Source organism: Ciona intestinalis, chromosome 10 (genome assembly GCF_000224145.3).
Source record: "Ciona intestinalis chromosome 10, KH, whole genome shotgun sequence".
Classification (NCBI taxonomy): Eukaryota; Metazoa; Chordata; class Ascidiacea; order Phlebobranchia; family Cionidae; genus Ciona; species Ciona intestinalis.
In genome coordinates this window covers 2,742,846-2,764,975 of record NC_020175.2, presented here as the reverse complement: position 1 = coordinate 2,764,975, position 22,130 = coordinate 2,742,846, and the positions used below count along the sequence as shown (strand labels likewise).

The window sequence follows — 22,130 nt, the reverse complement described above, 5'->3', positions numbered from 1 at the left end:
TTCCATTAAACCTTAATTTCATTTTGAGTGAGTTATTTTTATTTTGAATTGTTTTAATAAATTCCTTACCACCTAAAACCTAGGGATAGACGCCAGAATTAGAGCTCTAGCATAAATATTAACTGAATTATTGTCATTTTACTGTTTTGGTGGCCATCTTGAAAATTACAACTTTCTGGTACTCGGATTTTCCTAGATTTTTAATATGTTATTCTTGATGATAAATACTACAAAAAAACGTTGAAAAACCTTTTGTAGGAATTTTTTTGGGGTCAAACCATATATTGACCCGACTATTACCACATGTCCTGATTATGTTTTTTTTTCACGCATTTATTATTTGACCCCAATTTATCATGGAATTGTTGCGGCTTTTGATTCAAGAAAACACGCTTACTTACGTCAGCTCCAGTGGCGCAATCGGTTAGCGCGCCGTACTTATATAACAGTATCGGAGACATGCGGAGGTTGTGAGTTCGAGCCTCACCTGGAGCACAATTTTATATTAATCAAAATATTCTTCTATATATAACTAAACTATAGCATCTAATATTTAAACACATAAACCCCAAACATGCAAACGATTTGAAAACTATCCACGTTTGACTTTTACAAATATGCATTTCGTCCATAATACGAGTTTCTAACAACAAAAAAATGACATAAAAAATAGCACAAATCATAAGTAGGCCTAATCTTATTTTGATATTAGTTCTTACCGAGCGCTACGGAATATTGCAATACACGTGCCTTGCATTCAAGGTTGCATAATGATACACAAACCGGGATCCCTGTATTTCTACCTTGCATTTAACTAAACAATATTTTTTACAAAAAAAGCAAAACATGATTGAATCTCAAAATGTACATTTACATTCTTCTATTTAAACTCTGATAAGTTAACGTTAAAGAAATTTTCTACATTTGTAGATTTTGTGATACTGAGTGTCTCACTAACAGTGCAGACGTCTCACTTAAAATTTAAATACTAAAGTAAACGCCAATTGTGGGCAAAGCATTGTACTACTGCAGGTAAAAAGAAAAAAGCTTTGAAACTCCCGGGACGGGCGTAATTACGTACCGTTTAAGGCGTGTAATGATTAGGCACCAAATCGTGAAGTGTAACATAACTTATCGCGATCTTTGTAAATCAACATCGTGTACGAAATGGATTGAAGAGTACGGGTTAAAATAGTGCTCCAGGTGAGGCTCGAACTCACAACCTCCGCATGTCTCCGATACTGTTATATAAGTACGGCGCGCTAACCGATTGCGCCACTGGAGCTGACGGTCACTACCATCTATTTTCTAAAGTTATCAAGGTTATCACATTTATCCTTCTAGCAAGTCAATATAATCAACCGTTTCAACGACTGCCTGTTTTTACTTGTAGTATATACGAGAAAAAAAGCTTGCTCCAGGTGGGGCTCGAACTCACAACCTCCGCATTTCTCCGATACTGTTATATAAGTACGGCGCGCTAACCGATTGCGCCACTGGAGCTCGCGGTTGGGTTAACAGAATACCACTTATGCGGCAACATTAAATCTGCGTGGTGGGAATGGCCTGATTAAGACGCCGAAACGATGAGTTAAGTAAATTAAATTTGCAAAAACGATTTAGTGTTATTTGTACCAGTAGTAAAGGAAATTTAATTTCAAAACTATGCTCCAGGTGAGGCTCGAACTCACAACCTCCGCATGTCTCCGATACTGTTATATAAGTACGGCGCGCTAACCGATTGCGCCACTGGAGCTTACGGTTGTAAACAAGTTTCCTTATATCAAAGCAGACAACTGTTGCATGATAACTAGAATCAAAATATAACTCCGTGAAATATATCTTGGTGGGACGACCTGAAAAAGATTGCGAAACGACGGCATGTGCAAATTAAATTGGCAAAACACTTTGGTGATTTTTTGCTTGTACTATAAACGAGAACTAACTTTAAAAGCTTGCTCCAGGTGAGGCTCGAACTCACAACCTCCGCATGTCTCCGATACTGTTATATAAGTACGGCGCGCTAACCGATTGCGCCACTGGAGCTGACGATCACCCTAATCTATTTTCTAAAATTACCAAATTTATCACATTTTATCCTTCTAGCAAGTCAATATAATCAACCGTTTCGACGACTGCCTGTACAACGCCCGCATGCAAGCTATGTAACAAATATAATTCGGTTTCCTGCTAGCTTATAAAATAACATTTAACTAGAAAATAATAATTTGCGCCAAAATAAAAATTGTGTGATTGAATCAGCTAAAAATACCTTTTTGTACCGTTGGGGCGTAACGGATATCGGTACGATTGTATGAAGCGCATTAGTTAATTTGTGCGTATACGCGCTGTTATATAATATCTACCTTGGTGGAACTGACCTGAATAAGACGCAGAAACTACGGCAAAATAAATTAGTAAAAGAGCTATAGTGCTTTCACCTGAAGAATATTGACGAGAATTACTTTAAAATTATGCTCCAAGTGAGGCTCGAACTCACAACCTCCGCATGTCTCCGATACTGTTATATAAGTATACGGCGCGCTAACCGATTGCGCCACTGGATCTCGGGGTTATAAACAAGTTTCCTTATATCAAAGAAAACAACTGAGACATGCTAACTAAAATAAAACTATAACTCCGCAAAATATAACTTGGTGAGAACAGTTTAAAAAAGTTGGCGGAACGACGGCATAGTGCAAATTAAATTGGCAAAACACTTTAGTGATTTTTGCTTGTAGTATAAACGTGGATTAACTTTAAAAGCTTGCTCCAGGTGAGGCTCGAACTCACAACCTCCGCATGTCTCCGATACTGTTATATAAGTACGGCGCGCTAACCGATTGCGCCACTGGAGCAGCAGATTACAATCCGAATAAAACCAAATCTGTTTCTTTTTAACCGTGAGTCCGTGACATTCACGTAATTAAAGGTCAAGGAAAACAGAACTTAAAGTTTAATTAAAACACAAAATTTACCGCTTTTCGTGTTACATGTTAAATTTGTATACACATATTTACTACATTATATATATATAGCATATGATTCGTACTGGCTATGAAACGTCTGCCAGTTAAGTTAAGTCTGTCCCAATGCTTGTGTTGCGATACCGCTTGGGACTGCCAATTATAATTAAGCGGAGTGGTGGCGCATTTGCAGAGGCGGTAATTTAACCTGCAGGGTTGCAGTATTAGGGCAGCTTACACGTTGTAGAACATAGCAAAGGTTTCGACATATGGCGCACATCTGTTGAAAAAGCAAGGTATTATAGCTGACTGGATGAAATATTGGGCAAACGAAAGAGAATTTGCGTTGCTTGGTGTTGCTTTACATGTCTGTTGCCGTGATAGCACACGACTGATAGTGTTATAATGTCTAAACTGCCATTAATAATTAATCCAGGTTTTCTTGATTAGTTTAACCGTCTATGTAAATATGGTTGACAAACTAGAAGACGCGAAAGAGGAAACGAGTAAAGTGGACGTTGATATTGACATCACAGCAGATGATACAAAGGAGAAACCGACCAACGGGACTACAGAACTGCCAGCAGAAAAACAGAACAATACGGTGAAGAAGATGCCAAAAAAACCTGCACCACCGATCCCGAAAAAGGTTCTTAAACTTAAATATCTCAAAGCTTTACCTGAAACACAGTTAAGATATTTCGCGAAAAGCAAAGTATATTTATACTCTGTATATATGCCAGTCAGTGCTTTAAAGTCCTTAGTGACAGACGAGTGACGCCCGTTATAGAGATTCGCGTAATCTACTTCAGCTGTTCGAATTAAGGCTGCTAAGTTCTGCTGCAATGGTAGCTGTTACAGATTTACGTTAGTAGATTCCGTAGGTGACATTTTACGTGCTAATATTACATCTGTTTTCAAGTTGTAGATTATTTTGCGTGTCGACTGCCCTTAGCCGTATACGTCTTCTATATTGGTGACAACACAGCAAAAAAAACAGTGCTGGAATAGTTTGTCAGTCGTGTGTGTTTCAATTTGCAGGGAAAAAAAACTTCTACATTCTTTTCATTAGATTTCTTTACATAGGGTTATAACGTAGCTACAGAAAACGGCAGGGGACGAATCGTTAGCGAGATGTATACGAACCAACAGGCAAAACAGCCTGAACACCAACTCGCACAGTTACAGCCTATGGTGAATAATACTAACGTATCACAGATGTTCAACTACGATAGATACGCAACGGTGAAGTCAGCTGGCATCGGGCTACTCACCATTACTCTCATAGTGGACGCCTCTGTTCGGCTCCGGAAAGTAGTGGAAATGGTGAGCAAATATATTTAATAATGACGTGTTCATATATTATGAGTAGAGTGGGGGAAATGGGACACCTTTTCATTCTATTTTCTTGTCCCATTTGGTAGTAAACAAAGAACATTCAATGAATTAGAAAACCGTATATCATCAGGACTCCCATAGACCGTTGTTAATTGTTCAAAACACGATCAGAATATTTGGACATTATGTGCCAAAGGTGTCCCAACTTCCCCACGGTATTATATTTAATTATGACGTGTTCATACATTAAACTTGCCCGGTAACGGTAACCAGTTCATTTAAATCACCTCGTATATATGCTTACATCAATCAACATGAACAAAGAACTATTTTAGCGATTAGACATATGGTGGTTTAATTACCTGATTAAATAATAACAATGTATAGTACTGAGTTAATACAATAATCGGACCCGTTATTCTAACACTATAGACTGATATTTGCCCATTGTTAAAATTATTTAATAAATGTAAGTTTTTTTTTATCTCCGGTGACGAAGTAACGACGCTCGTTATAACTTGCGGGTGATCTGTTTTGTACACCTCGTGCCTGCTTATAAGTTACCACGTATATAACTTTGTGGTTGATTGTTTATAGAAGGGAGAGACAACAACACTGTAAATATACGAAAATCCAAGTAAATTAAAGTAGGGTAGGGAAAGATGGAAACCCTTTTTCTTCTATTTTCTTGCACCATTTGGTAGTAAACAAAGAACACGCAAAGAATTATAAAACCGTATCCTCACGACGCTTAATTATAGACCGTTGTTAATTTTTTAAAACACGGTCAGGATATTTGGATATTATGTTCTAAGGTGTCCCATCTTATCCCACAGTACTTATACGTGCAGTGAATATTTGATAATTGTCTTTAACTTTAGGGCGCGGACGGAAAATGGTATTTACCGATGCTTATTCTTATATCTGTCCTGCTTGGGTTGTTGGCGCTTGAAGGAATTCTGCTCGTATTTCTAAGTAAGTCAAAATATCTTTGCTACATATATACTCGTGTAACTTATATATAAATACGCTTCTGAAGATTTGTGGTAGCATTATACGATTACTTATTGCTGAAGTAGCTGCTATTCAAACTTCGGATTTTTTAGAATTCCGTTACCCTTACCTACGAACAAACGGGCGATTCTTTATTTTAACTATACCCACATAGTCTAGACTCTGGAGTAGACTAGACTACAGAACCAGACACTAATACATATGTTATTCGGTGATGACCGTATAAGTGTCCATATCGATCAAGTAATAAGCATTTATACGGATATTTTCTCTACTAATTTTGACTGTAATTGTTGTTCAGTTGATTAGTACAAAATAGTGCTCCAGGTGAGCCTCGAACTCACAACCTCCGCATGTCTCCGATACTGTTATATAAGTACGGCGCGCTAACCGATTGCGCCACTGGAGCTGACGATAAGGCAATTTTTCATATATCAAATATCAAAGGACACGACAGTTAAACTTGCTAAATTTTGATTAAACCACAAATTATGGGAAATTTGTACATTCAGGGCATATAATACAATGAGTTTAAAAAGTGGACTGTTTTTAGTCTAATAATATGAAATTTGTTTCCAATTTATGAACCTAACTGAGCCAAAACATTGCTCCAGGTGAGGCTCGAACTCACAACCTCCGCATTTCTCCGATACTGTTATATAAGTACGGCGCGCTAACCGATTGCGCCACTGGAGCTGACGCTGATTTTCTAAAATGAGACAAAATATTGATAGACTTTAAATTGATAGTATTTTGCAACTAGTATTTAACCTTGCGAAATTAAAGGACTGCTAGTTTCTTTGTCACGTAAACTTTATTTATACAATAGGCTGAGGGAGATGGGACACTTTTTTATTCTAGAATACTGTGGAATAATTATGTAACGTTTATTTTTGTCTATCATCAAATAGTTAGCCGCAAATAGGATCCAAAAAAGACCGAATATACTCTCGGATTCCAACTCACCCACCCTACTATATAGTATATAGTGAAGAAAGATGGGACACCTTTTAATTGGCACGTAATATCGAAATATCCTGATCGTGTATTAAACAATTAACAACGGCCTATCGGAGTCGTGAAGATACGGTTTTAATTTCTTTAAATGTTCTTTATTCATTACTAAATGGGACGAGAAAATAGTACAGTAGGGTGGGGGAAGATGGGACACATTTAGCACATATAATCCAAATATTCTAATCGTGTTTAAATTAATCAACAACGGTCTTAGGAAGTCGTTGTGATATAGTTTTATAATATTTTGAATGTTCTTTGTTTACTACTCAATGGGACGAGAAAATAAAGTTAAAAGGTGTCCCATCTTCCCCCACCCTACTATATGAAAATGTGTCCCATCTCCCCCCAGCCTACTATATATTCAACAACTGCAATCTAAATTAATGCGCTTCCACTCAGGCACACAAAACATCCAGAACCCAAGAAAGCAAGGCTGTCTACAAAGACTCAACATCACGTGCACGATATTCGCCGGTATCATCACAATCATCAGTGTTATAGTATTGAACATAATGGCCGACAGCGGACTGTACGTCGGGATACCAAACCCGGTGTCTAACGGAACGTAAGCTCGCAACTACAAAGGTGGCAAAACACTAACAGCAACTCTACAATGACTTTAAAGCAATTGCTTTTTTTCTAACCGGTGGCAATCTGTTTTTATTGCAGTGTGGTGGGGGGAGATGGGTTACGTTTTTATTTCAATTCTTGTCCTATTTGGTAGTAAACAAAGAACATTTAAAATTTTATAAAACCGTACCCTCTTCCCCCAGCCTACTATTTAACGTATCTTTGCCCGCTGTGCATGCTATTTTGGGTGCTTGTTAAAACTAAATTCTTAATCCGTTTCTGCAACTATTTAAAGCTGCAAAATTAATCAACGGAGTTTGCTAAACATGATACTTCTGCAGAAATACACTAAAAATGCTATTTAAGCTTCATAACTTTACGAATGTCTTTTTCAGAGTTTCGATACCAACAACGCCACCTGGCAAGTGAACGTTGATGGGATCGACTTCCGCTAACAGCGCCTCACAATAACTCTGCTATTTTCTTCTCGCCGCCTGTACAAATACATCAACAACTTTTAAAACCAGATGTTCTCAAAAATACTTCAGTCTCAGAATGGATTTCCGTATGGCAAATATAATATTAACGAAAACGAAGCGATTCGATAAAAAAAGGGCGAAATTGCAACGCGTTAGCGGCCACCAAAATTGGGCCTGCTATTGCTATGAGAAAAATAAAGCGTTTCTGTAAAAACTCATCGCGTTAGTTAAGAACAGGGAACATTGCATCACTGTACAGATGAATTGGTCAAAGTACCACGCTGGTAAAAACTCGGTCACGATTTGCGCGGCTGTTAGATTGAAGCGTAAAAATTTGATTATCGGTTAAAAAATAAAAACGGATTTAAGAAAACTTGATTTTAAAAAGAAAGAGGTACGTCGACATACAGAACGTATGTCTCAGCTTTTTAGGATTTGTAATTTAGAACTCTTGTATAAAAAAAGCCGATAATGGCTTTAAAACCCTAATACAGAACTCTATAGCAAATTTGAACCATCTTTTTCCTTGTAAGAAAAAACGTCACAGGTGCCAACTGGAGTGGCAACTGGCATTTAACCGGGTGTCACGGAAAGGTTACAAGCTCCTTGTTCAGCTTACAGCGTCATGTTGATTGGTAGAGAAGACTTGTGCTTCGTAGACGCAGTTAATATCACTGGTTAGCATCGGACAGAAATATATCGTCTTTTATAAGACCGTAATCGTCCACCATCATGACGTCATTAAACTATAATACAAGAATTTGGGTAAAAATGCAATTCTTTTATTTTGTATATAGCGAACATTTTACATGGTAATGACTTTATAATACTGTGGGGTAAGATGGGATACCGTTAGCACCTAAGTCTCATATTTTCTGATCGCTTTTAATTATTTAACAAAGCTATTTTAAGTGGGGCGGATTACATGTAATTCTGTAAATATTCTTTGTTTACTACCGAATAAAAGGAAAAAATGGAAAGGTGTACCATCTTACCCCTACCCTAAAAAAGAAGTCAAAATATGTATCATCTTACCCCACCATACTACATTATATTCTATGTGGGTAATTTTTTGTTCTACATTCCCTTTCCGCTTGTAAACAAAGAAGGTTTAAAGAATTATAAAACTGTATCCTTGAAACTCCTATAGACCGTTGTTAATTGTTTAAAACACGATCAGGATATTTGGATATTATGTGCTAAAGGTGTCCTAACTTCCCCCACTCTACTATATAATGTATTACATAATATACCTGATTTGGCTCTGAAGTCAGCAAGGAGCTGAACCCGCCCCCCATTATACTGGTTAGTGGATCGGCATCGTTATTTGCGGGAAATTGAAACGCTGTCATATCTACTTCGTCAAGATCTGAAAACAAAAAGTTTTTTTTTTAATTTTTTTTAAGTGTCTGAAATTTTTCTAGTGGAAAAAATGTGGGATTTTTTTATTTTTTAGATCAGATTGAACTATCTGAAATGCTTTATGGTGGCTTTTAGTCAAAAGTTATTATTGTAAAATAAGTTAAGCTATGCAATGCAATTTGGAGATTAGTAAGCGTTTACAGGTAAAAGGTAAAAAAAAACTTGTATACAAGATGATGTCCGCTGTGTTTGTATGGAATACAAGTATACAGCTACGTGGTTGTATGTGTCCTTGGGCAAGACACTTAACGGCAATTGCTTCAACCCAGTGGTCACTAATTGGTTATCCAAATTATCAACCACACAGAGAAAAAACCTACAAATTAATTCGTACAGTAAAAAATCCGAAATTTTTACTTACTTAAATTTAACGTGTTGGACTGTTCTTGTTGTTGCTGTTGTGTTTGTTGCTGTTGTTGCTGTTGTTGTTGTTGTTGCATGTTCATTTCACTGTGTGTTGGCGAGAGAGTGCTAGAAGCTGCACTGCCCAAAGGTGATTGCTGGTTATAGTTAGCAGGGGAGAAGTTACCCTGCATCTGATGGTTAGGGGAGAGACTTGGCTGTTGTTGGTCGTTGATGATTGTGGAGTCGACCGTCAATAACTGCAGGGGAAATAAGTTACGTTGGTTAACATAGAGAATTTTCGTATAATGTTTTTTACTATTGCTAAATTTGTATTTTTAGCAACATTGTAGGTATACCAACGACATACATAACAATTTTACAAATAAAATATTAAAAATTTATTTTCAATACAAATTACTTATCATACTGTGACTAGATTAACGTCGTGTCTATATTGACCTTGAAGTTAAGGTATGGTAGGGTGGGGGAAGAGGGGACACCTTTAGCGCATAATATCCAAATATCCTGATCGTGTTTTAAACAACTAACAACGGTCGATTAGAGTCGTGAGGATACGGTTTTATATTCCTTTAAATGTTTTTTTGTTTACTACCAAAAGGGAAAAGAAAATAGATTGAAAAGATGTCCCATCTTCCAAACCCTACTATATAAAAACGCATGGCCGACTCCAAGAAGCAATTCATCCGTTTTAAAACCATCTACTAACCTGTTGTTGTTGTTGTTGTTGTTGGTGTAAAAACTGCTGGTCGGGGTTCGTATTCGCACCAGGTGCTACCTGCTCTGGCTGTTGGTAAACTATTATTTCCGCTGTTTGTGATGTTAATGTACCCGGCGACCTGTTCTGGGGCGAGACGGCGTTGGTGGGGAAATTTGCGACGTGGTGTTCCTCTTCTGCGGGGATACGTTAACGTTAGAAAATTACATAATGAGTTTTAAATGATTATATATTTGAATAGAAGACTGACGATGCCTTTTAGCCTAATAAGTTTTATTATACAATAGGATGGGGGAAGATGGGACACGTTTTAACTCTATTTTCTCGTCCCATTTAGTGTTAAACAAAGAACACTCAAAGAAATATGAAACTATATCCTCATGACTCCCATAGACCGTTGTTAATTGTTTGAAACACGATCAGAATGTATAGATATTATGTGCTAAAGGTGTCCCATCTTCCCCCACCCTACTATACAATAGAATGCACTTTTTTTGTCTGTTACGTTTTCGTAGCACCAGATCCTTACTGTATTTCTTTGCACAAAAATTATTCAACTCTATGAGCACCAGATCAGGGCAAAATTCGCGAAATTTATTACAATTTATAATAAGAATTGTGAAAACTACCTGCGGTGAACATCCCGTCCGTCATGCCCGCGGTCGGGGCGGTGTTAAAGTTAAGAAGCTGGTTCATCATGCCTTGTTTTTCGCTGTTGTCAACATTAATACCGTACTGTTGTACCGTCATTTCGAGTTCCTATATGAATGAATGTAACTTACTTTATTCTCGTGTGGCCGGAAAACGACGGTCGTTATAACACGGGTGTTCATACACCTCGTGCCAGCTTACGAGTTACCATGTTTGTTACTTTGTGGGTAATTATTTTTTTGAGGGAGGATTTTTTCATTTTTGTTATGTGTGGCTGATAATTTGGACAACTCATTAATGACCACTGAGTTGGAGCAATTGCCGTTAAGTGTCTTGTCCTCGACATTCGCCCACAATGGTAGCAACGACGAGCTTTGAACCCATTACCTCTGGGTTAGAGGCAGGCGCGCTAACCAACTGTGCTAAGGCGCCTGATATTTTCCGAAAAAAAAATGCATATTTTCACATAAATATACCTGAACTCGTAACAGTAACTTCTTATTCATCGTCTCCATTTGTTTACTTCGTTGTTCAAGTGCACGATGTTTCTGTTGGTCGTTTTGTAAGTGCTGTATGTAATCTACTGCAGCTTTCAGTATGGAACCTTTATTCCAACGCAATTCTCTGCAAAACATCAACTTTTACAATGCGTTTGAAACTTAACGGTCACTGCTCCAACACAGTGGTCCATTTTATCGTTTTTGGAGTTGTTACAAAAAAGCACAAAATCCCAAAAAGGTGGGGAAGATGAAACACCTTCCATGCTATTTTTCCGGCCCATTTCGTAGTAAACAAAAAACATTTAAAGAATTATAAAACCGTGCCCTCACGACTCCCATAGACCGTTGTTAATTGTTAAAAACGTGATTAGGATATTTGGATGTTATGTGCTAAAGGTGTTCCATTTTACCCCACAGTACTATTAAATATGAACTAAAGGTGTCCCGTCTTACCCCACCGACCACAGTGCTATTAATTATAAACTGACAGTGACCCATCGTACCCCACAGTCTTATGGGTTGGAATCTATTAAAAACAGGCAAACAAACGTAGACAACCACTTACGGGTCAGACGACTTTGGCACGAGGTGTCCCAACTCACGTATTCGATCGTTTATATTGTACCTTCGTCTCCGCTCAACTGTTTAAGAAATGAACTATGTCATGTTGGTTTTGAAGGTAGTAAAACGTATTATATGGTGTACTTAACGATACACATTACTTTGGTAAACTAAGGACTTGAACATTTTCCCGTATAAGTAGCTTGGTGGTGTATAGCATTATACAATGTATGGTGTGTTCTGTACTCACATAACATAACTTTTATTTATCTCTCTTTGAAAACGTAGGGAATATCAGGTTATTTAAAGAACGAAGATAAAGGAATTAACAACAAAACAACAGTTGTTAAAACACGCTATGAAAAAAAAGTGTAAGATTGTCATTTAAGAAGTGTGGCTGCTGTTGCACCCGAGATATTTTTTTAGCTTGAGATACTGTATTTCGTACTGTATTGTGTATTATATATTATGTATCCTGTTGTATTCTGTCTGTACTGTTTACATAGTAGGGTGGGGAAAGATGAGACACCTTTTTATTTAATTTTCTCGTTGGTAATAAACAAAGAACATTCAAAGAATTAAAAAGCCGTATCCTCACGACTCCCATAGACCATTGTTAATTGTTTAAAACACGATCAGGATATTTGGATATTATGTGTTCCCATCTTACCCCACCCTACCATAATGTATTTTGCTCATCTGCTGTATTCCGTATTATATTTGGTAAAATAGTGCAGAAAACAGGGACTTACTTATATTGTGATTGTCCTTCTTGATCCGATCTTTAGCGAAGAGACGAGCGTCTTCTTCCGTAAACTCACGTTTGATGACAGGACACGATGAGGACGTTTCGTTGGAGATAACGGGCAGGGAATGGGCAGAGGAGCGGGCGAAACTTCCAAGGTCAGACGGGGAAACTGTTTGGAGCTGAGGGGTATGGCGTGGTTAGTATAGTAGGGTGGGGGAAGATAGGAAACTTTTTATTCTGTTTTTTTTTGTCCTACTTGGAAGTAATTAAAAAACATTAAAAGAATTATTAAACCGTATCTTTACGACTCTCATTCTCCGTTGTTAATTGTTTAAAACACGATTAGGATATTTGGATATTATGTGCTAAAGGTGTTCCGTCTTTCCTTTCCCTACTATATTAGTAGTTGATGGAGTAGAGGGAAGGGTATGTCATTCTTAGTTTACTTAATCAAATACGTGGAAAATGCAGTGATTTAAGTTTGCGCTACAAGAGTACACAGATGTACTAATGTACATATAACTTTTCTCTGCTAACCGGTTGATATTACAATCAAGCAGGTTATTTGACCTGTGAAATTGCCTAAAACTAAACATACTCCGTGAGTATGCAGTGATTTGGGGGGAAAAGGCAGTAACCGCTCAATTGTTTTGTCAAAAAACACATACTGCTACAATGGCATTGAGCATCGAACCTAGAACCCTTTGGTTACCATACGTACATGACATACGAGTTTTACCACACGTATATGGTATACGAATTTTACCATACGTATATGGTATACGAGTATTACCTTGCGTAAAAGGCATACGAGCTCTATTTTAAAGCCCAGCACCGATTAACTGTCCTAAATAACAAAGTTTACTATGAAAAATAAAAATAGTCAAAACCCGAAGCAGAAATCAGTAGTAATACTGTAGTTACTGCTATTGATAATAAAATCAATACTTACAGTTGTAGCGTTACGGTCGAAGCGAGGCTCGTCTCCGAAGCTTGACTCAAGGCTGACAATGTCGTCTATTATGTCGGTCATCTGCAGAGGTATATGTTAAAGTTTTGTATAATTTGAAAGGGATGTGTTAGCGAATTTTAATTGCTAAAAGCGAATTTTTAATGATTTTGTTGGAAATTGTCCGAAAGAAAGGAATAAATCAATAGAGAAATACGACTGACGTAAGGTAGTAGGAAATTTCGGTTAATTTAATAAAGCACATAAAAGTCGATGCGTTTGGTTTTACAACTATACAGAGTATGACACACAACAGATAGTTCAAACGTCTTTTAATAAAATATGCACTGACTCGTTTTAGGTTGAATCTTGAGTATCTACACCAAATTAGTTAAAATGTGTAAACTAAACAATAGGTGTAGCGACCACGCTTTTTTATTCCTATAAATGTAAATAAGTTTTTAACTGTAAAGCGTGTTTTAACAACTGTTGTTTTGTCGCTATATCCTGTTTTCGTTTAAAATACTTTTAAATCCACGCTACTGTAATAGCAGAGACAAATAAAAGTGATTAATATTATTATCATAATACTGAAAAGGCATGTGTTATAATATCCCAACAATAAACTACTGAACGCGCGCTGTGCGTTACGATTGTTTACTAGGGTGAAAAATACAAAACTAATTTAGACTTCATTTGCACCTGTCCATAATTGTAAGATATAGGACCTCCCCACCATGGGTGTCGCCAACCTGTGTGACCACGCGTCCACGTCATAATAAAGATTGGGAATTTGCGAAGATTTAAAATTTTTGAAAGTTTAAAGATTTTTTTCGCTAATCGAAAGTTACAGAGCACCTAATCACTTAAATACAAAACTATGCTGCGGTTCTGGAAGTATTAAGTGCCGTTTGTAATACAGAGTAGGGTGGGGAAAGACGGAACACCCCTAGTACGTAATATCTAAATATCCTGATCGTGTTTTAAACACTTAACAACGGTCAATGGGAGTCATGAGGATACGGTTTTATAATTATTTGACTATTCTTTCTTTACTACCAAATGGGTCGAAAAAATAGAATGAAAAAGTGTCCTATCCTCCTCCAACCTATTATAGTATATTACCATTTAGTATATTATATGTACAATTATAAGTGTACGTTACTGTGTATCGCATAGGTGTTATAGGGTAATTGGGCTATATCCAATGTCCCATGGCGCGCCTCGTCCTAGTATTTATCACATCATAATATAATAAAATAAAATTCTACATTGCATAACACATCTACAAGTTAAACTATATGCTGCCTGTGCACTGTTATATAACGCGTTGCAACAGATTGCAAAACTGAACTTTTTACATTGACTGTCAATCTGTCATAATCTGCCCACGCAATTTTATATTACCACACTATACTGCGTCGCGCGTACATAGTTTAAATGCTACAATGATTGGACGTGCATATCCTTTTGAGATATTAATATCGTTTGTTGTATAAGGCCATACAGCGCAATCATAGACGACCGGATGCTGTAATGCGGATGGAACTTGTTTATTGCTGCCCAGGTATTGTTAAGGTGTTGCAACGTACGTGTGGGATCAGTGGTGTTATAATTAAACACCCAAGCCCTTTGCAATTACACCAACGCTAAACGTCGCGGTTTCTATTGTTTTAATAGTAGTTTATTTTTAAGTTGTTTGGGAGAAATTTTGGGTGGATATTAACGGGGTAAGCCAAATAACCGCAAGTTCTGGAAAGCAAGTACGAATCGTGGCAACATTGAGGTAATTAAGTGGAAAATACTAAACGCACGCGTAATAAACAAACGTTATACGTGTGAAAGTATACACGAAAGCGTCTTCAAAACTTGACCATAAATTTGGTGCTTGGTTTCTAATCAGGAAGTTAAAAATTTCCAAAAATGTTTTATAGTACTATGGGGGAAAATGGGACACTTTAGCATATAATGTCCAAATTCCCTGATCGACTAACAACGGTTCATGGAAGTCGCGAGGATACGGTTTTTATAATTTTTTGAATGTTCTTTGTCTACTACGGAATAAGGCGAGAAAATATGTCCCATCTTCCCCACCCTACTATATAGGTTACTGTAGGCATTCGGTAGCTAATTATTGCCAAAAATAAAATTGTTTTCGTATAAGAAGTAATTAAGGGCAGTCAATAACTGTCCAGAAAGAATGGCGGTTGCGTGCTATTGTTACGTCACAAATGGCTTCCTGGACATTTTCCGGGTAGTGTTTGAAAGGGGGCGCCCAATAATGGGAAGGGATCGCGGATTTTAAGTGACCATGGCACGAGAAGAACTATATGTATTAATGTATAGGGCCAGATATAGGCGAAAAGTGTTTCTTATCCTGATTTAAAACGTCGGAAATTACGTTGGGAACTTAAATTTAGGCAACACTGAAAATGCCTGTATTTTTTATAAAATTGTAACTGAGTTTTTAAATTTAAACATTTTTTAGTAGGCGCTATACTGCTATACCCAATTTAATACAAATAATATGCCATGGGTCTTAGAATTAGATAACTAACGGATAAGGGCGAAGTATAATGTAATATAAAGCTACTTAATCGTATTGCAATCACGCGCAGTATAATCTTTGCACAGTTCGATTCGTTTTAGCCATAATGCTCTCTTGGTTAGAATGACAACGAGTCGTGCGGTGACTCACGATTCTAAGCAATCAGGCACACGGATCGCGGTAAAAATAAGGATACAAAATGAATTAGGAAATACAGAAGCAACCTGAAAATATAATCGATAAAATTATATTTTAAGCTATAAAACTATTGCTTTAACTGTATCTGGCTAAATTATATGCTAATGAGAAATCTTGTGCCTAAATCACAAGTCCTTTGGCGTCTATCGACAGAGCCTTAACCATGCACATAAAGAGTAGATAGAATCTACCCTTATATAGAATTACATATAGAATTTAGAATTGAATAAAATAAAACTCATTTTTTGCCCTTAAAGTATCTTTCTAGGGCTGCAGACTGCAAAACTAACTCCACAGTTTCACTTTCCTTAACTCACTTTATAAAAACATATAAAATCTAATGTACTAGAACACATACTAGTTAAAATGAGAAAACGCCATTCCTTAAATAACAGTGCAGCATCAGGCAGCGTGTACTGCAGGTAGATTTTACAGGCGCGGAATATTATCCAACGGCGGGCACACGTCAATCAAACGCACTCGCAAGTCAGTACGACGTCATAATAGCGATTGTGATTCAATGCTGAGTCATAGAGCCGAGGCTCGGGAGAAACTGGCGCGTAAAGAAATGCGAACGCAGCATCAGATGGGGTAACAATAATGTGCACATGCAATTACGTATTTAGTTGCGTATGTTCTATTACTTACGACGATTAGGGGTAAAATGGACGTAAAAAGAAAAAAGGTAGATGTGGTCGGAGGGGTAAAAATAATGTGCACATGCAATTGCGTATTTGGTTACGCATGTTGCATTACAAAAATTCGGGGTAATAGACGTAGAAGGAAAAAATATGCAGAATAGAGTTTAAAACGTGGGGTTTAGTAAAAATAGCCAAAAATATTAGTAAAATTGGAGTTTTAGGCGTAAAATATAGTTAGTCGACGTAATAGGTTGAACTAAGGTTTTGGAAGTCGCTTACCGGGTCTGTGGACAAGTTGAGACGAGCTAGAGGACTCGCTGGTGTACTGTTAGCATGGAATGCGTCACCTGGATAAATGTAGAAAGATATTATTATCCGTTCTTAAATATACTATTATTATTGTTACCACTATGTATATCTATAAAGGTGCTGTTTCTATTATTGTACATGGGCGAGTCATAAGACCAGGAATTTATTTCAGAGTTGGTCTATCACCAAAAGGAAATACATACACTATATCTGAAAATTGTACTTGCATTTTGCGTAATATATGACACGGTGTACGTTGTATTTAATATTATTAAAATGAAAACGGCTGTACCCAATCGCGACGCACAGTTATTTTGTAAAGAAATGATAGGTAGCCTAAAAAGGTTTCAGTCATAATATAACAAAATTTAAAATATTTTTATTTGACTGTCCAAAAACATCTCTTTTAAAATGATAGCGAAGGTCATGTTGTTTAAAGAACGAAGAGAAGGGAATCAACAGCAAAACAATAGTCGTTAAAACAAGTTATGGAGTATATAGTTGTTAAAACACGCTGTGAATAAAAAGATTTTTTTAAATATTCAGCATAAAGTACCTGCGTTGGTGGGAGCGCTTTGCGAAGGGTTGAATAGCTGGCGGACCATGTATTTGGAACCATCTTTATGAGACTGACTGATGTACTCACGAACTTGGTTACGTTGTGTTTCACGAACATGGTATTGGGTCGGGTTCTGTAGGCCAGTCTCAACCTGTAGGAAAAATTGATGTGAAAAATGTTTTTTTTGCGATTATTGTATTGATAGGCCAGTAAAGACAGGTTGTTTTTACACGTATCGAAAAAAAAAACCGTGCAGGACGCCCACAGAATAATTAAAATTTGCGTCAAATTTTTTTTACGATTCACGATTAGTTATAATAGTAAAATACGAGAAAAGGCCGTTATTTATATGTATCTCAAAAAAATCGTAAAATACGCCAAATAAAAACTAAAGATTTTAAGATTGGTGTAAAAATCGTTTTTTCCTATTATTATAGTAAAAAGCCGGAAGAACTGTTTTATGTGTATCTCGGAGAAATCGTGCAAGACGCCGCATAAATAACTAAAGATTAGTGTAAAAAAACGTTTTGTTACCAATATAATAGTAAAAGCCAGTAGAAGGTTGTTTTTACATTTATCTCGAAAAAAAAATCGTGCAGGACGCCGCATAAAATAACTCGAATTCCTACGCGCGAATATCTAGTTTACGAGACTTGGCAGCGCACCCAATTTACCTTCTGTTTATAAGCCATTGCAGCTCTTTCTTCAACCTGGCATTTATAATATGCGCCATACACAATACTTTTTGTAAACCGAAGTCTCGCAGAGTTGTCGTTTTCGGGGTCGTTTAAATTAGTGGATATATTTGGCTTCTTTAAATCTGGTCTGCTGTACGTTAGCGCTTGGCATTCATCTAGCCATGCCCGCTTGCCAACTTTAGGGTGTTCGGGGGCTTGCCTATCACCCATACTGGGTTTGAAACGGTAGCTGGGGGGTATGTACTGCATGGGGCCTAGGGGGATAGGTGGGTACGTTTCCTTGGAGAACTCGACGGGGTTGGCAGAGTCACGCATCGTGTTTTAAATTAACTTAAAAATGTTAACAGTTTTCTAAGCGAATATGCTTTGTATCTAAAGATTAAAAAACGTTAAATAAACTGTATTTTTAAAGCACCCTATGTATATAATTGACTGCACTTTACTGCATATAGACGCTACCAGTAATTTCATTATTTTTCGTTATCTGTAATTAAATGCCATCTTAAAAATCTCTGCAATCTACATCAGCTGTATGCTAACTTAATGCGAACATTACTGCTATACTGTCATGAAGTTGTGTTCACTAACTCGAACTCTAGGGCAAATTTAAATACGCGTACGGGGAAAAGGCATTCCCAACTCGAAGAGGAAGTATTCGTGTTTCGAATCCGCATTTAATATCGAATTAATAACGTCGGTGCGGCCGAGTTAGTCTGTTGAAAGCAACACTAATCCGGAATTGCGGCCTATAGTGTTATTAGCGTTGGATCAGATCGACTTAACAGGATTTAGAGGGAAGTCAAATACATGAACTACAGTGTTAAGTTGCTATGTAAGTTTCTTCCAATTAAATGTAAATATGTTTTTAACTGTTAGCGTGTTTTAGCAGTTAGTTTTAGCAAGTTTCTTCCACTTGGATGTTTTAGAGACAAATACAAGTTATTATTTTTATCATTATTGTTGGGAAAGAACGAATTCAAATGGTAATGCAACTATCATATTAAACCGGCAGATGGTTGGTTTACCGTATGGAAGAAAAGATGCAAAGTAGATGCAGATTGTTGGCCCGTTTATTTAAATGCATTTTCAAAGATCTATAGTAGGGTGGGGGAAGATGAGACACATTTTCATTCTATTTTCTCGTCCCATTTGGTAGTAAACAAAAAAAATAAAGAATTATAAAACCGTATTCTCACGACTTCCACAGACTGTTGGTAATTGTTTAAAACACGATCAGGATATTTGGATGTTATGTGCTAATGGTATCCCGTCCTCCCCCACCCTACTATACATATATATATATATATATATCGTCACATATTGGTTTAAACTTAAAGGTATGACTGCGTATTGTAAAATAGTTTGTACCATAAGTTGGTACGTTAGAATTGAAAGTTCTTACATTTACACTTTTACACTAATTCATTTTAATATATGTTTTATCCACAATGGTCCACAAACCAAGACTTGGGAGTCGTGTAAAACACAACTCAAAATACATATATAGTTGCCTGCAGCATAGCATAAATAAGTTGCAATCAATGTTCATATATTTCTTATTATAGCAAGGGTTTCAACCTACAAGTATGTATATTAAGTAACATATATAATATAGGCCTATATTTTTGTAATATATATTTTTAGTCTAGTGTGCTTAAATGTAAATTTGTACCTAGCTTGAATTTTTGAATTAAAAGTGAAAATAGATTCAAGTCAAAGCAGCCTGGTTTGAACTTTTAATAATGTGCAAAAGGGAGTTTAGTTATACACTCATAAAATACTCTAACCTCTGCTTACTCCAACAAAAACAAAAGTTAAAAAATATCTTTACACACAAATACTTCCATATGAGTTTAACCTATAGCCTGTTGATTAGTTTTAAAAAATGAATAGATTTATTTTACAAATGAGACTTTTGCTATAGTTCAATGCATAATTAAGGTTTTATAAACTTATTTTACCCAATGTGTAGTGAGTTTTAACTACAGAAAAGGTATGAAACGATTTTACATGCTTAGATTTTAAATACATTTTTAAAGTTGCATTAAGAATGCCTTTTAATCCCTATATTACAACTACAACCCAAGTGGGCCATTTTTATTTGGTTGGATCGCTACTCAAGAAGTTTCAAAATCCCAAAAGATAATAAGCTATGTGAAATGTAGATTTGCAAATTAGATCGAAATTTTATCGGCCGTAAGCTAAAAAGCTGCTGAACCACCGGATTACAACATAACTTTTTAGTGTCAAGGTTCCAGGGTATGCAGGCCTATTCTGGAGTTTTTTGCACCACATTAATCAGTAAACATATTTCAAACCAATGAGATGAGGTTCAATTTTATTATTAGGGTTGTGCACCGAAAACGCTTAAAAGCCCTGTGTTAAGACAAGAGAAGTTTTTTGACTGATTGTGTTTTGTTTTGTTATTGTTTTAATTCCTATGCATTGCACTCTTGCAGTCTGCACTACTCTGCAGCGAAAAAAAAAAACGATCTTTTATAAATTCATCGTTAAAGGAAACCGTTTCAAACCTCCATCTGAAATATTGATGAGTAGATAAACATACTTCGTGCTCGCTCCAGTGTTGCTGGTTTTAAGCAAGAATACAGTGATGAAAAATAAGAAATAGTCTAATTTTGAAGTATTATATTAATTTATATATTATTATATATGTATATATATATTTATATATATAAATTATTATTATACAATTTGACTTCAATGGCAAAAAATCAAAAATTATTTAGGGGAATAATTTTTACTAATTTTTTCATTTTAATAATTTGCGGATTTCTGCCAATTTATTGGCTTTTTAATAAAAGATAAAAGTTAATTGGGACGCCAACTGCTCATCCCGGTTTGATTTTTTTATATTGAGTTGGTGTTTTATTTAATTAATACATGGGTGTTTTTAAAAAATGTTTTGCCCATGTTTTTTGGTTATGGTTATATAATTTAGAATGATTATGATTTGTCGAAAAAATGTAGGAAACACTGCAATTTGTAGTGAAAAGTGTAGGAAACACTGCAATTTGAAGTGAAAAGTGTAGGAAACACTGCTAAGTAGGCCTGGTGGGACAGAGAAAGCTTGTGGCATGTTTTCTTAATGCAAGGCATGCATGTCTGATGAGCAAACTTCGGTTACAGACAACCACATATTGAACCGAAACAAAGGAAAATAATTGGTGAATGCGTATTTCATTTAAAAATTTGCAGGGACTAAACTTAAACCTAAACTACCCAATGTATATAGCAGTATTAATATTTAATATTTTTTGCATTACTGTTACATGAATCCATAAATCTAAAACAGCTCTTTGAGCAAAAAAAATATTTTTTTGCACTGAAATCATTTTAGATTTATTAATAAACCTATTTTTAAAAGGTGCAAATTCCCTTAAAGTAGCATAAAGCTATGGTAGGCTAATCAGCGTGACTGTTACAGCCAGTCAACCAGCGGAAAACTTATTTTAATCGATGGGATTTTCCAAAACAGTGTGCCGGCAGTATGCAGCACCAAATTGGACAAGGAAGCAATTTTGAATGAATTTATTGCTTTATACATAACAATAGCTTTGAAGAATAGTATAACATGACTCTTTGAAGAATGGTGTAGTATAACTATGAATGTTTTTAATTTTTTGCACAAACTTTTTTTTGTATGCATTATTGCAATATGTAATGTATGAATGAATGTTACTTACTTTATCCTCGCGTGGCCGAAAAACGACAGTCGTTATCACACGGGTTTAACACCTCATGCCAGCTTACGAGTTACCATGTATGTTACTTTGTGGGTGATTATTTTTTTTGGATTTTTTCGTTTTTTTTATGTATGGCTGATAATTTGGACAACCCATTAGTGGCCACTGGGTTGAAGC

General features: G+C 36.3%; 2 protein-coding genes, 1 long non-coding RNA gene and 6 other non-coding genes across 12 annotated transcripts in view; 3 read left to right on the top strand and 6 right to left on the bottom strand.

Moving 5' to 3' along the window:
* The first annotated feature begins 405 nt into the window (after window positions 1-405).
* On the top strand, window positions 406-495 carry trnai-uau. Its single transcript is given in 2 exon segments — window positions 406-443; window positions 460-495. It is a non-coding gene; the product is annotated as a tRNA-Ile (tRNA).
* A 700-nt stretch (window positions 496-1,195) lies between these two features.
* Window positions 1,196-1,285, bottom strand: trnai-uau. Its single transcript is given in 2 exon segments — window positions 1,196-1,231; window positions 1,248-1,285. It is a non-coding gene; the product is annotated as a tRNA-Ile (tRNA).
* Window positions 1,286-1,666: 381 nt separating this feature from the next.
* On the bottom strand, window positions 1,667-1,756 carry trnai-uau. Its single transcript is given in 2 exon segments — window positions 1,667-1,702; window positions 1,719-1,756. It is a non-coding gene; the product is annotated as a tRNA-Ile (tRNA).
* Window positions 1,757-1,956: 200 nt separating this feature from the next.
* Window positions 1,957-2,046, bottom strand: trnai-uau. The gene is given in 2 exon segments: window positions 1,957-1,992; window positions 2,009-2,046. It is a non-coding gene; the product is annotated as a tRNA-Ile (tRNA).
* A 722-nt stretch (window positions 2,047-2,768) lies between these two features.
* On the bottom strand, window positions 2,769-2,858 carry trnai-uau. The gene is given in 2 exon segments: window positions 2,769-2,804; window positions 2,821-2,858. It is a non-coding gene; the product is annotated as a tRNA-Ile (tRNA).
* A 525-nt stretch (window positions 2,859-3,383) lies between these two features.
* LOC100184566 (ninjurin-1) lies at window positions 3,384-7,431 on the top strand. 3 transcript variants are annotated; one of them, XM_009861666.3, is made up of 5 exons: window positions 3,384-3,615; window positions 4,053-4,292; window positions 5,186-5,279; window positions 6,735-6,900; window positions 7,301-7,428. In XM_009861666.3, exons 1-5 carry the CDS (start codon window positions 3,436-3,438, stop codon window positions 7,332-7,334), a joined length of 714 nt encoding a protein of 237 aa, XP_009859968.1. In that variant the 5' UTR covers window positions 3,384-3,435; the 3' UTR covers window positions 7,335-7,428. The 3 variants fall into 3 exon arrangements, with proteins under 3 accessions (XP_009859968.1, XP_002128344.1, XP_009859969.1); XM_002128308.5 differs by having other exon boundaries at window positions 3,385-3,615; window positions 4,185-4,292; XM_009861667.2 differs by having other exon boundaries at window positions 3,409-3,615; window positions 6,735-6,920; window positions 7,301-7,431.
* Window positions 5,291-6,056, top strand: LOC113474575. The gene is made up of 2 exons (XR_003396263.1): window positions 5,291-5,645; window positions 5,933-6,056. It is a non-coding gene; the product is annotated as an uncharacterized LOC113474575 (long non-coding RNA).
* On the bottom strand, window positions 5,925-6,014 carry trnai-uau. The gene is given in 2 exon segments: window positions 5,925-5,960; window positions 5,977-6,014. It is a non-coding gene; the product is annotated as a tRNA-Ile (tRNA).
* A 30-nt stretch (window positions 7,432-7,461) lies between the features above and the next one.
* The window catches only part of mitf (transcription factor protein), a 20,075-nt gene continuing 5,406 nt past the window's right edge, over window positions 7,462-22,130 (bottom strand). Inside the window, 11 exon segments of one of the 2 annotated variants that reach the window (NM_001078296.1) lie at window positions 7,462-8,130; window positions 8,638-8,753; window positions 9,168-9,408; window positions 9,879-10,063; window positions 10,517-10,646; window positions 11,015-11,162; window positions 11,604-11,679; window positions 12,352-12,526; window positions 13,300-13,380; window positions 16,963-17,030; window positions 17,549-17,702. In NM_001078296.1, coding sequence (NP_001071764.1) covers window positions 8,056-8,130; window positions 8,638-8,753; window positions 9,168-9,408; window positions 9,879-10,063; window positions 10,517-10,646; window positions 11,015-11,162; window positions 11,604-11,679; window positions 12,352-12,526; window positions 13,300-13,380; window positions 16,963-17,030; window positions 17,549-17,702 — 1,449 coding nt within the window. In that variant the 3' untranslated portion in view covers window positions 7,462-8,055. 2 annotated transcript variants of the gene reach the window in all.

What these genes read in the sequence shown, in the direction of transcription:
- LOC100184566 (XM_009861666.3), top strand. Translation starts at nt 3,436, where the DNA reads ATGGTTGACAAACTAGAAGACGCGAAAGAGGAAACGAGTAAAGTGGAC. An exon ending in CACCACCGATCCCGAAAAAG is followed by an intron (nt 3,616 to 4,052) that starts GTTCTTAAACTT and finishes TTCTTTACATAG; the next exon opens with GGTTATAACGTAGCTACAGA. An exon ending in AACCCGGTGTCTAACGGAAC is followed by an intron (nt 6,901 to 7,300) that starts GTAAGCTCGCAA and finishes TGTCTTTTTCAG; the next exon opens with AGTTTCGATACCAACAACGC.